Raw genomic sequence first — 14,857 nt, 5'->3', positions numbered from 1 at the left:
AGGATGTTTTTCAACCCAGCTTTCTATGATCTGGTGCCCTCTGGATGCATAGCTGGCCAAAGGGTGCTTTGGGATGGCTTATAATGAGATTGGAACTAGGAGGGGTGGGGGAAGGAAACCAGCTAAAAGCAGGCTCAAACCTAACGTACAGGATTAAAACATAAGCAAACCATTATGGTATTAAAACACTCGTGTCGTTAAAACAGGCCTCGGCGATTCCCAGAGGTCTGGGGCCGGAATTAATCTCTGCAAATCTCAGGGGGGCCTGCAGTGTTACTTCCCATTCTGAAAAAGCCCCCTGCCCAAGCTAGAACACATCAGGGCTCCCCCTTAATGGGATGACGTTAGTGCGTGAGGGTCCTTTCTAGGTTAAAAACCTGATCTTCTGACGCAGGACAGATGTGGATTGTTCTTGCTTGGGCATGTTTTGTTTTTATTCTATGGTCTGGTAGTCCAGATAGACGGGGTATAAATCAAATAAATAAATAAACTTACAGAAGTATAGCTTGGAGTTTTGAAATTAAGTGATAATTGTCTTTTCCAGGCCGGTTTTTTAAATGACTAAATCTCACAAGGCTGTCTGACTCAGAATGAATTTATTCCCAATAACTTAACTTTCCAAACGCCCAGCCATACAATCAAGTCATAAACGTCCCTTTCTGCAAAAAATGAATCAGGATACCACTCCCTTCCAGCCGTTTGGACCCCTTATTTACAGTTCCTTTGCTCTTTTTTTTAAAAAAAGGAAAAACCACCACCTCACCCCCGAACTGCAGGGAAAACCCATTCCCCTCCAGCACCCTAAACGATGACCCGTTTATAAGTAGAGTTTAATGAGTTCGTCGCTGACGGCCGAAGGCGTAAGGACTCCGAGATCCGTAAAGAGCAGTGTGATCAGAGACGGGGAGGTGTAATCAACCCAAGGGTGCTCCACCATAAGAGCCTTACTTTTCTTCAGTGTGTCTGCTTTGTACTGGAGAAGGGAGCGGAGAGAAAAAGGAGAAAAAGATATACTGTACAAGTTAGCTTTTTGTGGAAAGGACATCATTCCCACTCGAAGGTGATATCGCAGCTTGGCCGAGAGAAACAAAGCTACTTTAGCATCTAGGGGGGAAAAAGCGGGCTACTAGGACAGAGGCTACAACGCACCAGACCGAACAGTACTTTCTGCTGGGGATGGGGGGAAATCTGAGCAACCAGGGCTGGTTTTGCGACCCCTGGCTCCCCAGATTTTTCCCGTTCTGTGGTGACCATGCTGGTTCTCCTTTTCTGGGCAGCCTTCAAAAATCAGGCATTAAACGGCTTTGAGGTTTACATCATGCTTTTTTAAGGAAAAAAAAAACTAAAAACAACTACAAAGGATACATTATTTTTCTCTTACCTTAAATTTATCTGGGACATCCTGCTGGTTCAGAGGGAAAAGCCTCACAAATTTGAAACTCTCGGCCACTACGTAGAAGGGTTTGTTTTGAGCTTTGGCACACACCGCCATTTGGTTTGTGCCGATCTGAGGAGGGGATTTAGAGAAGGAATCTGTTTTAATGACGAACCAAGCAACTCTGTTCAAATGTCCAAGAGCAAGATCTACCCTTCCTGAACAGGGAAATGAGCTGTCTTGCGTGGTTTACGAGCTTCATCAAAAGATCTGGCTAAAAATGTGCATTGGGGTGGGTGGGGAGAGACAGTAAACAGGGTGAGGTGGACTTCGTTCCAGGAGGCCAGATGTACTGTTTCCAAAATGAAGCAAAATTCAGTATTCCTTTGACCTGAAAGAGGCCATCTGTCAACAGAGCAGGAGTATGGTTATTTCTGCTGATGGATACTCTCTCTGTAATCCCACCAAATATACTCCAGAGGTCGGGAGCCCCTGGAGAACGGCATCAGGATATTGGGGGGGATGATGATAAAATTTATTTATTTATTTATTCCAGTAACAGCAAACTCCATTGAAGGGAAGCACCGTCTATCGATAGAGGGACATGAATGTGGTGGTTGAGAGAGCTCCCACAATTAATTAAAATATTTTTGCCCCGACTTTCTCCTTAAAAAATAAACCCCAAGACAGCTTACATGGTTTTTTAAACAAAGGTAAAAACGTTAAGTTGAAAGAGTTCAATAAGCATGAAAAATATTCGATAAATGCATTAGAAAACAGCAGCTTGCCTATCCGCTTTACCTTGTTGATGATTCCTCCGTTCTCTACAACTCCTTCTGCACCCACTATCACCAGGTCCACCTTTTCCATGATGTAGCTATTCAGAAGAGAGAGGTATGAGTTACAGTTCCAAGTCACTTTTCCAAACTCTGCCGAAACACCTACATTACGACAGGTGTCGACAATGTGCAGCAGCCAGCTTCGCAGAACCCACTTTCCTCCCCCCCCCATGGGCTGTTTTTATCACTCCCATCTGCCACTCCTGCCCCCAATGAAACCAGTAGCGGCTCATGTCCTCCGGCATGCCTGTTATGCCTTTCCAGCCTCCCCTTCTGGAAGGGTGGGGGACCCTCTGGCCTGCCAGCCTGCAGGACTCTATAGTGTTGGGAGACATTCGGGTACCCAGGGAACAGGGAATTGCAGCACTGGTGGTGCTCTGCCATGGGTGACTTGAGTTTTCAGACTGGGACCTCTTCCCCCCACCCAAGACATTGCCCACCTCGGCATGAGATCCACAACCGAAGACCCCTGCATGCCCATGGTGGCTTTTGGGAGGTAGGGTTCTAGTTTCACTTCCCAGACAGGTCCAAAAGAAAAAAAGAAGCTGCCGGGCTGCAACAGAGGTTGCGCAAACTTACCCAACAGCGGCATCGAGAATGACCGTCGCAGGGATACCAAGTTTTGTGAGAGCCCCGGCCATCTTCTGCCTGTGGGGTGTGTGTGTGATCAAGATATTAATTTCAACGTCATTTTGTGCACATGAATACTTTGATCATACAAGGCAGTAAGAGGAAAGAAAGCTTTTCTGGGGGGGAAAAATCAAAATAAATTCCAGTGTGCCTTATTATCCTTAGTAATATCCCCAGTCTGCTCTTGCATGAAGCAGATTTAAGGTGGGGGTGGAGAGGTTTGAGGCATGGCTAAGGAGGGCTGGAGGTAATGGGTCACCAGGCTGACAGGAAGTGGAATTCAGGACGTCTGGACAGCCCTGGGTAATTAGGTTAGCCAAGAATCAGAAAGTTCTAGGTTCAAAAGCCTTACTAACGAGCTTCCCAGGAAGACAACAGCAGAGGGGCTGAGCAGGAAGGCTGTTTTGAGTTTGTGGAGGAATGAAAGAAAACATGAACAATGGACTGGGGCAAGCAAATCCCAGCTTTGAAATCCTGATGTTTCTTAGGCCATTAGCAAGTCAGCTCCTGCTTGCTCATCCACAGAGGTTACCAGACACTTCTGTATAACAGTCCGGCAGCCACGGTAGGTGGGAGTGCAATCCTACAAACCCTGATTCAGAAACAATTCCCATAATGTTCAGTGGGTCTTATTCTCAGGTAAAGGGTGTGCACGATTGCCGCTGACGTTTATAAACAGGCAAAGGTGATCTAAGTAAAACCCTAGTGCAAACGGCAACTGTCCTTTGTACTGATCCCCTTCCTCTAGTGCCACTGGAAAACATTCCTCCTTACCCTGCTCGGTCAGGTTGCGATTCGGTGACATAAACGCTGAAGCGTTTCTTGGCTTCTGCGGCGGCTTGCAAGACTTTCAAGACCACTTTGGAGTAAGCGTGAGTTAATATTCTCTGGGGAAACAACATACACAATTATTTGGTAGATGGCAGGTAGTGTAACCCTCTGTAATTCCCTCCCAAAGTGGAGCGACCGCTGTGTCTCTGTTTGTCTCTCATCCTCCTCCAAAACGTTTCTCCAAACCCTTACCCCTGAGTTGCCCCGGCTACAATTCCCATCCTTAGGAGAACCACAGTTACTTCACTCCGAATTATCAAAAAGAGAACCATGGGGGGGGATTGTGCTTAGCCACATTTTTCACACTGTAAGAGGAGAAGGTTAGAGGGAGTGAAGTGGTGAAGCAGAACACTTCCTCTGTAGAATGCAGACAACTAGAGAAAGATGCTGCTCTGTTGCTTCCGCTTCTGAAGCCTGGGTGTACTCACCCCGCCGTCTTTGACAAACGTGTGACACAGGGTGGCAATCTTTGTCCTTGAAAGGGAGACGCGGCGGAGGAAAAGCTCCCCTCTTTCAATCATGATCTCTTTACATTTGGAATAATCCTGCGGGAAATGGGGGGGGGGGAGGTAGAGATGAGAGGTGAAATTAAAGGAATAGAAACGGGCAGAGACACACCCTGAATGCTATGGTCAGGTTGCTGAGGTTTAAACTTCCTTCGATCTAACAAGCCTCTAGCGACCAAAGGCCCCCACACCCCTTCTTGACAAGAACTTACCGGGTGCTCCAAAGACGTGAGGCTGATGAATCTTAAGAAAAGCTCCCCACCGGAAGAGATGGCCACTGAGGAATCGACACCGGAGAGAGTTTCTATGGCCTGCTTGAGATTTGCTCTTAATCCTTGAATTGTTTCACCTAACAGAGAGATAAGGGAGTAAGCTGTAAAGAACTAACAAGAATCAAGCCCAGAAATAAGCAGGATGAAGGCTTGAAATATTTCCTTTGTCTTTAACTGAAATCTCAAAACCCTCCATCCGGAGAATGGGGGGAAAAAAGTGGGGGGGTTTCCCCACAGTTGGGCTCCAATGAAATATACTGACTCAAAGGGTGCAGATCATATATACTCCAGAACCAAGATGCTGGAGTGACTTAAGTACAAATCTAGTTTTTAATGAATTAGGGTTAGGGATTATGATATAGTACTGGTTCAAAACTATGCTCAACGACAACCAATATTCCTATTTTGCAGAGGAGAAAAGGTGAGGAATAAGAACCAGGCCAAAATCAGCCACAGTAGATAAAACTCACCGTTTTACTTCCTGTTAATACGTTTTGCTGGGAAAACCTTTGCTTCTGTACCATAAATCACCCAAAGGCCAACCAATAAGCCCCCTTGCCATTCTCCTCCCCCCCACTGAATACCCCCCCCCCAATCTACAGAACCACAAGCTACGACCTGCCTTTGTCTCTTTTCAAAAACTCCAGCAAGACGCGGATCGCAGCCACGGCAGAGGCAACATCTGGATCCTGCCTCATCTGGGTGTTAAAGGCTTCGGTCAGCTCTGGTGAGGAGAGGAGAGGTAGCCAAAAAAAGAAGAGTTAAAAATAAAACAGCAGTTCAATTTCTTCTTTCTTAACCCCCCCCCCCCCACCTGCCCTTTTCAAGGATTGTGAGTCCATGATGCCTTTTGAGGTTTCGGCCGTGTCCCCTCCCCCTTGTGAGGGCTTGTCGTCCAGCAGGAGTTGCAGCCCAAAACACATCTGGAGGACGAAACATCTGGATTTCCACCCCGACCCAAGAAAGACGGGAGTCCAGATCTTAACAAAAAGTGGCAATACTAGCAAACATAACAAGAGCCAAGAAAATAAATGCTAAACTGCGCCTCCTGTTTCCTTTCGCTCTCGCCTATCATCTTTTTTTTTAAATAGGTGACAATAAAGGAAACCCTTCGCTGCAATTTTTTTTTTCTCGACAGCCCCATCATCCTTCTGCTGGTCATGTTATAGGAGATCTCATTCACGATTCCATCAGGTATGGGACTATAAAATTGTGTTGTTGTTGTTTTTAAATTGAAAAACCGCCCGATCCCGTTCAATGACCCACCTGCTACTACTTACCGGCTTCGTTCATGGTGCGAGGAAACGAGGCGCCCCTCCGTCCCGGGAACTTCTCTCTCCAGCGGCGGCGGTTCGAGGCCACGCTGCCCACGAAGGCGGAACCCTTCTGCCGACGCCTTCGGGGGCTCGCCGGAGCCCTTTCCGCGAGGCACCGCCAACCCGGAAAAGAGAGGGAAGAACCCCAGGCCGGCGCTCCCCGTGACATCATCGGGCGGCGACGCCAAAGGTCTGCTGGTGGTTATCGTTGGGCGCTATGAGTGCCGGTGGGTCTGTTGGTAGTCAAGAGGTGGGTGGGATCCGGATTAAAACTCCGGCTCCTCTCCTGCCTTCCCTTCTTGCTGGGCTGGTGGGTTTTTTTTTTTGGGGGGGGGGCTTAGGTTGGGCACAAGTCTCCTGTATTTAAAAAACAACGGGTGCTCTAAACATGTGCAGAGTGCTTTATTAGGCAGCGCCAAATAAATGGGGGGGCGGGCACCTGGATCTTAAGATGTCTGGAGAGGGGCTGTGTTCTGTGCTCCAGGTTTAAACGGGGACTGGGCAAAAAGACCCTGCTGATACCCTGAGTGTGTATATATAATAATTATTATATAATAATATAATAATATTTTCCAGCTCTGCTGAAAGTGCCAAGTTATATATATATTTCCTATATATATATGAAACTTGGGAATGGAAATATTTTTCCATGCCTGCGTTGAGTCAGGGGATTAGACTTCCAGTTCTGTGATTCTGTGGTTAGTGTTTTGACATTTTTTTGGGATGGGTGGGTGGGTTTCTTTTTCGCCCAGATGATGAACTGAATCTCCTAGTTGTCGTCGTTGACACCAATCCTATCTGGTGGGGAAAGCAAGCATTAGCAGGATCAGAGGTAAGATTTCTCTATTTTCTGTGAAACCCTTTTTTAAAAAATAACCACTGAGAAAGATGCATTATAATCTGCATTGAACCTTGAACAACTTTACTTATAAGCAGGTGTCTCAAATGTTTGATTAGTTTCCAAGGAGTTAAACTGTTCCAGGAGTACTTATTTGGAAATAATAACTCACTGAAATCAATTGAACCAGCTTCAGACTAAATATCGACACAAGGAGATTCCTAAGAGGCTTAATAACTTTGGCTCAACCTGCAGAGATGTAGGCTGCCTCTAGGCTTGTAAACACAGTTTTACCATTCTGATAGAACCCTCCAGAACTGCTGCTCCAGGAGCCCAGAATCATCTCCACGTCACAGTGAGGTCTCCAATTTGCTGCCTCCCAGGTGCATTGGATGACAAATCCCATCTTCCCCAGAAGCTAAGCTAACTTGAGCACCCCAGCTTGGGGATGCCTGCCTTAATGTACAGTTTTGAGTTTCTTTAAATTCAGCAAAATGTATCCTTGCAACAAAAGTGTTATAATTAGATATTCACAGATTTATTATCCTTTACATTTTTGTATTTTAAGAATTCTACCCCCTCCCCGTTTCTCCTTCCAGCTTACATTGTCAAAATGCCTCGACGCAGTCATGGTGTTGGGAAACTCGCACCTCTTTATGAACCGCAACAACAAGCTTGCTGTGATTGCCAGTCACATACAGGAAAGGTATTCTGGCTTTTTGGATGGTTGGACACAGGAGTGGGGGGGGGGGAGAGAGTTTAGGTCCAAGACAATGCATAAGATTCTGAAGATAAACAACGGCAAGCGGGGGCACCTTGCTCTTGCAAGTTGGCCCAGTTTCTGAACTTCCTGGAAACTTCAGGTTGAAGTCGACATAGAAAACAGAATGGTGAGAGAAACAGGTCTTTAACCTCATTAAGGAAAGTAGTCGGTGGATTTTACTGCTCGTCTGTAGCGGAGGTAGAGGGTCTGCTGTTCCCCAGATGTTGTTGGACTCAATAAGCTCTAGCTTAGCAGGGCCAGTGATCAGGAATGTTCAGCGTTCATGTGAGGATGAAGGAGTAATATTTATTTCCGCCAAACTCCGGGCCAGAGGGGGAAACAGTGGATGAGACCCATGTCCATTCCATCAGATTTGCTGAAACACCAGCTTCATCAGACTCCTTCACAAACTATTTTCATCCCAGCTGATTATGATGTGGACTGTGGTTTCATTTTAGAGAAAGAGATTCCTTTTTCTTTCTCTCTCTCTCTTTCGTTTTCCATCACGCCTTTCAGGTGATCGGCCTGCATGCAAGGACTGCCTTGGTTCTTACAGATCACACAGAAGCCCTTCTGAGAGTCTTTTTGGCAAAACCCCAGAAGCATTTCAATTAAATAAGAACTGTGAGAATTGATAGAATGACATAGGCCCTTGAAACTAAACAACAACAACAACAAAAAAAAACACAAATCTTTCCTTCCTAAAATGCGTGAAGGGAAGCTGATGCTTAGCACTGGTTGCAGCGATAACATTCTCTAGCGCTTAACACAGCCGGAACATTTCTTTTTATTTCTCGTAGCCGTTTCTTGTACCCTGGCAAGCGGTGGGCAGCTGCTGATCTCTTCGGAGAGGCGGGAGAAGTGAACGTTTCCAGCAGCAAAGATGGAAAATACGAGTTCTTAACCACAATAAATGAAACCATTGCAGAAGAGATAAAGGACCTCATGACCAACAGTAAGATCAGCCCTTGATTTAGTTTAATGATTGTGTAGCCTCTAGAGTGGTCGAAATGACCAGATAGGTGGGGTATAAATATAATTAAATAAGTAAATAAATAGGTTTCCTTACCAAACCATTTAGGGTTTTAGGTGTCTTTGTTAATTGCCCCAAAGTTGTGGGAGCAACTGCTGTGGCTCTAAATCCAAGTGCTCGTCCCGATCCAAATGGAACCATTGAATCCGTTGCTGAATTACGAGACAGTTATGTAAATCACATTCATTGAGTGGATCTACTCTTGTTAGGCTGGCCAGTCAGAGGTAAAGAATATGTTCCTTTTGATCTTTTCATTGAAGAGAGCAGTCTAATGCAAACTGTTACTAGATTTTGTCAGTATAAGCAACGCTTCCTGGTGATAGATGGATATATAGATGGATAGACAGATCGATTTTTCAAAGCAGGGTGCCATGGATGCATGCCAGTTTTTAAATTTCTTTTTAAAATAGTTTAAGTTTCTCTTTCGTTTGATTTCCCTTTTGATTGCAGCGGAAATAAAGGGCCAGCAGACAGAAACGTTGCTGGCAGGATCTCTGGCTAAAGCTCTTTGCTGTATCCTTTTGAAACCAACTTTTCTGATACTTTTTTAATGTCGAAACACAAGGGGAAAATTGCTTCCAGCAGTTACTCCTAGAAAATATGTTAGGGAATTAATAGAATAATGACAGTTCTCAGTAGTGCCCTGTCATTGATAGGTCACTGCGTTCTAGAGTTCCGTGAGCAAAAACAGAGGGAGGTCTCTGTCCCCACAGAGTATACAGTTGACAAGCTGATAGAGAGGAGACAAAAAGCGAAAGAGCGTGGCTCACAAACATGGTAAAAGAAGACCTGAAGGAGGGCAGTTCATTGTTCTTAGGCTTGGTTGCAGTGATGAAGGAATGAAGGCATTAAGCCGGAAGTTGAGAGTAGGGAGATGTAGCTTTGACTGAAGGTCCGGGGCAAATTTCCCATCCCTCGCATCCTCGGGGTGGGTTGGCAGAGAAGACACTAAAAGTGCCACAATCTTCCCTCCACCCCCCCCCCAAAAACCCCACCAACAAAAATGAATGGAAAAAATGAAAATAAATCAGAAATGGTTGTTGTGGGTATTTCGGGCTGTTTGGAAAATGGGTATTTTGGGGGGGGGGTGCCGCTCCTCAGACTTTGAGGAGTTGCAATGAGCTCCTTTGGACCTGAAGAGGGACGTGGGGAGGGGAATGGCCGGGCGTGTGTGCGAAAACAGCCTTAAACCCTGCATGCTCTTCCTGGGCTGTGCTCTGGAGGAAAATGTGAAGAGGGATTATAAGGCGAGGAGCAGGTTGCATCTCGCCCTATTGATCCATTTATTTTGCTGTGATTGCATCTTGTAGGCGTTGCCAAAAGTGCTCTTAACATTGATTCCTGAATATTGTATGTCTTAGATATTCACAAGATGACTAAAGCGGGAACAGGTATCTTGTTCTACATTCTTTATAAATGGTTATGTTATCAAATAGAAAGAGAGAGAAAGAATGTGCAGATGATAGCTTTGAAGTATGGTTTGAGTCTTATTTCATTTTGTTGCGCCAAATGCAATAGGTTTCCTGGTTTTACTACAGTAGTCCTGTTGTATCCGCGCGATCCAGACCTGCAGTTTCACTTACCGGTGGCCTGAAAATATTAACTTGTTTCTGAGATGTATTACCAGAACTGGCCACTAGAGGGGACCAGAGACCTTGCTATATAATATATGCCCCGTTCTGCACTGTCAAATTAGGAACCAGTTTAGAGCAACCCTAATAGGGCTTTCTAGGCAAGATATTTAAGGAGTGGTTTTACCAGTTCCAGGGACGTGATGGTGCTGCAGGTTAAACCCTGCAAGATCAAAAGATCAGCAGTCATAAGATCGAATCTACGCGACGGAGTGAGCTCCTGTCGCTCGTCCCAGCTCCTGCCAACCTAGCCGTTCGAAAGCATGTAAAAATGCGAGTAGATAAATAGGTACCACCTCGGTGGGAAAGTAACGGCATTCTGTGTCTAGTCGCGCTGGCCACGTGATCACGGGAACTGTCTACAGAGCCTCGTGGCGCAGTGGTTAAAACGCTGTACTGCAGCTAAAACTGTGCTCACGACCTGGGGTTCAAATCCCAGGTAGCCGGCTCAAGGTTGACTCAGCCTTCCATCCTTCCGAGGTCGGTAAAATGAGTACCCAGCTTGCTGGGGGGCAATGTGTAGCCTTTATAATTAAAATTGTAAACCGCCCGGAGAGTGCTTGTAGCGCTATGGGGCGGTATATAAATCCAATAAATAAATAAATATAAATAAATACAGACAAACGCTGGCTCTAGGGCTTGGAGACGGGGATGAGCACTGCCCCCTAGAGTCGGACATGATTGGCTCAGATACAATCACGTTTTTATCTTTTTTAATCTCTGCTTCCATTTCATATGTAGCCAGCCAGGAAACTAAATCCAGGATTTTGGTAAGGCTGCTTTTGGATTTCCTTGACTTTTCTTGAAACTGAATGAATTTACTGAGTTGAAGATCTCATCGATACTAAGGGAGGCCGATTTCTTTCCCCAGGTCATAAAAGCTGCAGAAGACAGTGCGTTGCAGTATATGAGCTTTATGAACGTGATCTTTGCAGCCCAGAAACAGGTAAAGCTAAGATTTTTATGGCAGCTACTAAACCTACAAATACGGCTGAGACTGATGCCGGTCGTAGTTGAAAACCTTCAAGGGGACCTTGATTGCTTACTCCTGATGTAAATTGCCCTCTTTCCTGCTCTCCCCTTATTTCATGCCCTCCCTCTTGAGGATTGCAAAGGTGGTCCGTGCTGTTTCCTGCAGAACTCCGTTAGCTTCCTTCCCCTTGTCTTTCCAACTCTCTCCTCCTGTCCCCTTCTTTCAGAATATTTTGATTGACGCCTGCGTGTTGGACTCTGATTCGGGGCTTTTGCAGCAGGTACGATCTGTGTTTTTGTCGCTTTCCCGTCACTTTCCAGCTCGGACAAAATGCCCAAAGCTGTGAATCGCTGTCCTTTTATGCACGATATGGGGTAACTTGATTTTCCCGCCCGCTTCTTGCAAAAAGTGATTGCAGGACGGATTTCCTTTGGGTTCACCCATGAGGCCAAAAGAGGAATGGCAACAAGTTCAATCTAGAGGGACCTCAGAAAGGTGAAGATTCAACACACCGTTTGAGTATCTTGAGGCTCACTTTGGACTTTTGAAGTATTTGTAAGCTTCGGTGTTTGGCTAAATAAGGCTTGAGATCTCAGTTGATTCAAGGGAGCCTTACATTTGTAACCTTATTTCTACAGGGGTGAGGTCTGGGGACTGACTTATTTTTAATAAAGGCATGGCCACCTGCTTGCAGGCATCATGCACAGAAAAAAAAACAGCTTTCTAATGAGTCAGACTGTTGGTTTATATGGCGCAGGATTGTTTAAACGGTTTGTGAGTGGCTGTGCAGTAATGCAGATGGGGTCTGTCCCCATCTTAGTGGTAAATAACCTGGGATTGGGCTGGGAGGGTGTCTTTTGGATGAATTGCGGATTCAGCCCTTTGTATGAGGGTATGACATTGCTGCTTAAAAACAAACGGATAATGTCATGTTTTCCAGGCTTGTGACATTACTGGCGGTATCTACCTGAAAGTCCCCCATATGCCTTCGCTTCTGCAGTATTTGCTGGTGAGTTCTTTAAGCTCTTCAATTGAGGAGACGCTCGACATGTTCCTGAGCTCACAGTTATTAGATGCCTTCTCGTTTGTCTTTCGTTACAGTGGGTGTATCTGCCCGACCAAGAACAGAGATCTCGGCTCATCCTTCCACCTCCTGTCCATGTCGACTACCGGGCAGCTTGTTTCTGCCACAGGAATCTCATCGAAATTGGTTACGTCTGCTCCGTGTGCCTGTCAAGTAAGGTTTATCTGATGGGGTTTCTCAGATTTGCCTTGACTTCTGTGACCTTTGACTTCGCCCGCCTAAACTTGTCTGTTCCTTTCGTTTTCCAGTATTCTGCAGCTTCAGCCCGATTTGCACCACTTGCGAGTAAGTGTCTGACAGAGATCTCTTTGAAAACTAAGCAAGGTGCTAGTCCTCACTGGTGCTGGGAGAGGTTTAGAAACAAGTTGACTTGATTTTCATGGCTCTGTAGATTGATTTAAATCTTCTTTGCCAGCCTATAGCCCATTCCTGCGGTTTCTTGTTGATATGACCCTAGCAACCTAATCTGTTTCACATCATTCTCTTTTTTCATTTCTTCCATTAGTCAAATCCTTGCCAAAATCTCTGAGACTCAAATTTTGTGCACATTTTGCTGGGTTTAGTTCTCTTTTCATCCCCTGCACCTTGCTTCTGATACGTATAAACTTTTAGTGGTAGAAACTGATCTCTCTGCATGCAGATATTAGCAGGTTTTGAAGAATTAACCTGATTGATTCTAGTAAATATTTTAGGCTTTTTTAGATGGAGGATATTTCTTTTCCTGCTTACATGGAAAGAATTTACACATCCTGAATGACACATGTTTTTCCCCTCTCCTTCCAGGACTGCCTTCAAGATTTCACTGCCAGCTGTCATGAAGGCTAAGAAAAAGAAGCTGAAATTAGCCACATAACAGCATCCTTTCCTCCTGTCTCTTTCCTTCCACGTTCAGGTTTACAGCTCCCATTGCAGCTGTGATGTTCAGGTGCAAGGAAAGAAAGACATTATTTAAAAAAAACAAACCCAGCCCATACAGACAGCGGGGTAAGCATTTCAGAACAACTGCATAAAGTTGGCTGCACCCAGTCTGTTCAGCAACAGACGTTCGCATGCGTCTGCCGTGTGTGTCATAAAGCTGCGATGGTTTTAGTGGAGATGGAAAGACGGAAGCCTGCAAACCCACAACCGAGGTACGAAACTTTTCCAACAGAACCTTCCCAGACCAACCTCTCTCTGTGGAACTACGGAGGCTAATTTTACATCCCAACTTTTCTTCCATAATCAAAGCACTGATCGTTCCAGTAGAAATCCCCTCCCCAGCCTCAGCACCGCAAGGTTAGGGCTTTGGTAGCTGGTCCTACAGAGCCCTACTGGTATTAGTCAAGAGAGAGGATTGCCGAGGCTTATGTTTGCAAAGGAATTGTGCTGGAAGCTAAGCTTTTCCTTACCATGATCGGCATTCTGCTTTCCCCTTCCAAGCCGCGAGAACAGCATCTGTTTTTGGTGGGGTTTCGGTGCTTCCAAGGTGACACCTTGTTCCTCCAGGACTTGAGCCGAAGGAATCCCACCAAGCAATCTTAGACCGGCGGAAGAAATGACCATGTTCTTCAGTGTCCTCCTTCTGGATCACTGCAGGAATGAAAATCAGCTACACCAGACTTCCATTCCTGAACTACGCCTTTCTGGATGCTGAGAAAGGTCCCTGTTGCCTATTTTTATGCAGCTGGAGATCCTGCTCAGAGCCGGAGGCTCCTGTTTTGGTAAATGGGAGGAGAGTTCAGTTTTCCATGCAGTGGTGAAGATTTCCACCACTGACAATTTTTTTTCTCTTTTCCATCTTTGCCGACTATAAGAAAGTGGCAGGTAACGAAAACTTCGCTGTGTGTTAAGACTATTGTTCTCCTTTTCTGAACATCTAACAGTGTTACGTTTGCTCTGTGGGTTTTTTCCCCCTGACTTTTTACACAGCCAAAACAGTGCATCTGTCATCCTTTTAAAAAATGTGGTCCATAAACAGTGGTTCCTGGGCCGAAATCTCATGCTTTATGTTCCGTTTGACAGCCAAGGAGAAACCCAGGGATCTCTCTTTTATGGACAGGCCTGTGTGTTATCCTGGATCATTTATTCTCTGCCAGCCAGATGCTGTTCCATTTTTAATACTGTTTTGTAACTCTTCCTGAATAAAGTTTTCCTAAGAAACAGATCAGGGTGTGCAAACAGAAAAAAAATGATTCCCTGTAGCTAGAACGGATGAGTGATGTTTTATTGCGGGCTTGTTCTTTGTAGGGCGAGGGTGTTTGGAGAAGAAATCATGACAGGTGGCACATTAAAGACGAACAAGTTTTGTGCGGCATTAACTAGTTTTGGAGTTTTTCCTCAGAGGCATGGAATGGAGCTGTGTTAGGCAGGCATCTATTTTTAGAGGTGGAGAGGATAGGAAAAGTAACAGAAATTTATGCGGTTCCCTTATGTGCCATCAAGCCAGAAGTGATTTATAGCAACCCTAAGAGGGTTTTCCAAATAAGTGAGATATTTAAGGAGTGGTTTTGCCAGTTCCACTCCCCCAGTCAGTTTCCATGGCTGAGCAGGGATTCGAATTCAGGCCTCCTGAGTCCTAATCTGTCCCTATCCACCACACCGCACTAGATGCCCGTGCTTTTTCCCTCTATGTGTATAAATGTCTGCCTGTCAAAGCAAGACTTCTCTGAGAAAGCATATCCGTTTCTAATGTACCCCTGTCATTCAAATTCTCCCTGCCCAGTGACTGGATACAATACAATATCGTAACCACTGAGTACCCCTTTTCAAATCTCTTACAGCTGTAAA

The 14,857-nt window shown here is 45.4% G+C and overlaps 2 protein-coding genes across 3 annotated transcripts; one reads left to right on the top strand and one right to left on the bottom strand.

Moving 5' to 3' along the window:
• Positions 1-579: 579 nt before the first annotated feature.
• Positions 580-5,891, bottom strand: EIF2B1 (eukaryotic translation initiation factor 2B subunit alpha). The gene is made up of 9 exons (XM_020802648.3): positions 5,734-5,891; positions 5,076-5,177; positions 4,394-4,530; positions 4,104-4,220; positions 3,619-3,731; positions 2,794-2,862; positions 2,177-2,252; positions 1,382-1,507; positions 580-973 (listed from the first exon to the last, which is right to left on the bottom strand). Exons 1-9 carry the CDS (start codon positions 5,744-5,746, stop codon positions 818-820), a joined length of 909 nt encoding a protein of 302 aa, XP_020658307.3. The 5' UTR covers positions 5,747-5,891; the 3' UTR covers positions 580-817.
• GTF2H3 (general transcription factor IIH subunit 3) lies at positions 5,888-14,234 on the top strand. Of its 2 annotated transcripts, none has more exons than XM_020802645.3 (13): positions 5,888-5,996; positions 6,522-6,601; positions 7,207-7,313; positions 8,171-8,325; positions 8,854-8,916; positions 9,765-9,794; positions 10,776-10,804; positions 10,906-10,980; positions 11,234-11,287; positions 11,948-12,016; positions 12,109-12,244; positions 12,340-12,376; positions 12,875-14,234. In XM_020802645.3, the coding sequence occupies exons 1-13, from the start codon at positions 5,987-5,989 to the stop codon at positions 12,942-12,944; spliced, it is 915 nt and encodes a 304-aa protein (XP_020658304.3). In that variant the 5' UTR covers positions 5,888-5,986; the 3' UTR covers positions 12,945-14,234. The 2 variants fall into 2 exon arrangements, with proteins under 2 accessions (XP_020658304.3, XP_078237872.1); XM_078381746.1 differs by having other exon boundaries at positions 5,936-6,019.
• The last annotated feature ends 623 nt before the right edge of the window (positions 14,235-14,857 follow it).

Source organism: Pogona vitticeps, chromosome 14, assembly GCF_051106095.1.
Source record: "Pogona vitticeps strain Pit_001003342236 chromosome 14, PviZW2.1, whole genome shotgun sequence".
Taxonomy (NCBI): domain Eukaryota; kingdom Metazoa; phylum Chordata; class Lepidosauria; order Squamata; family Agamidae; genus Pogona; species Pogona vitticeps.
This window is presented reverse-complemented; position numbering and strand designations above follow the sequence as displayed.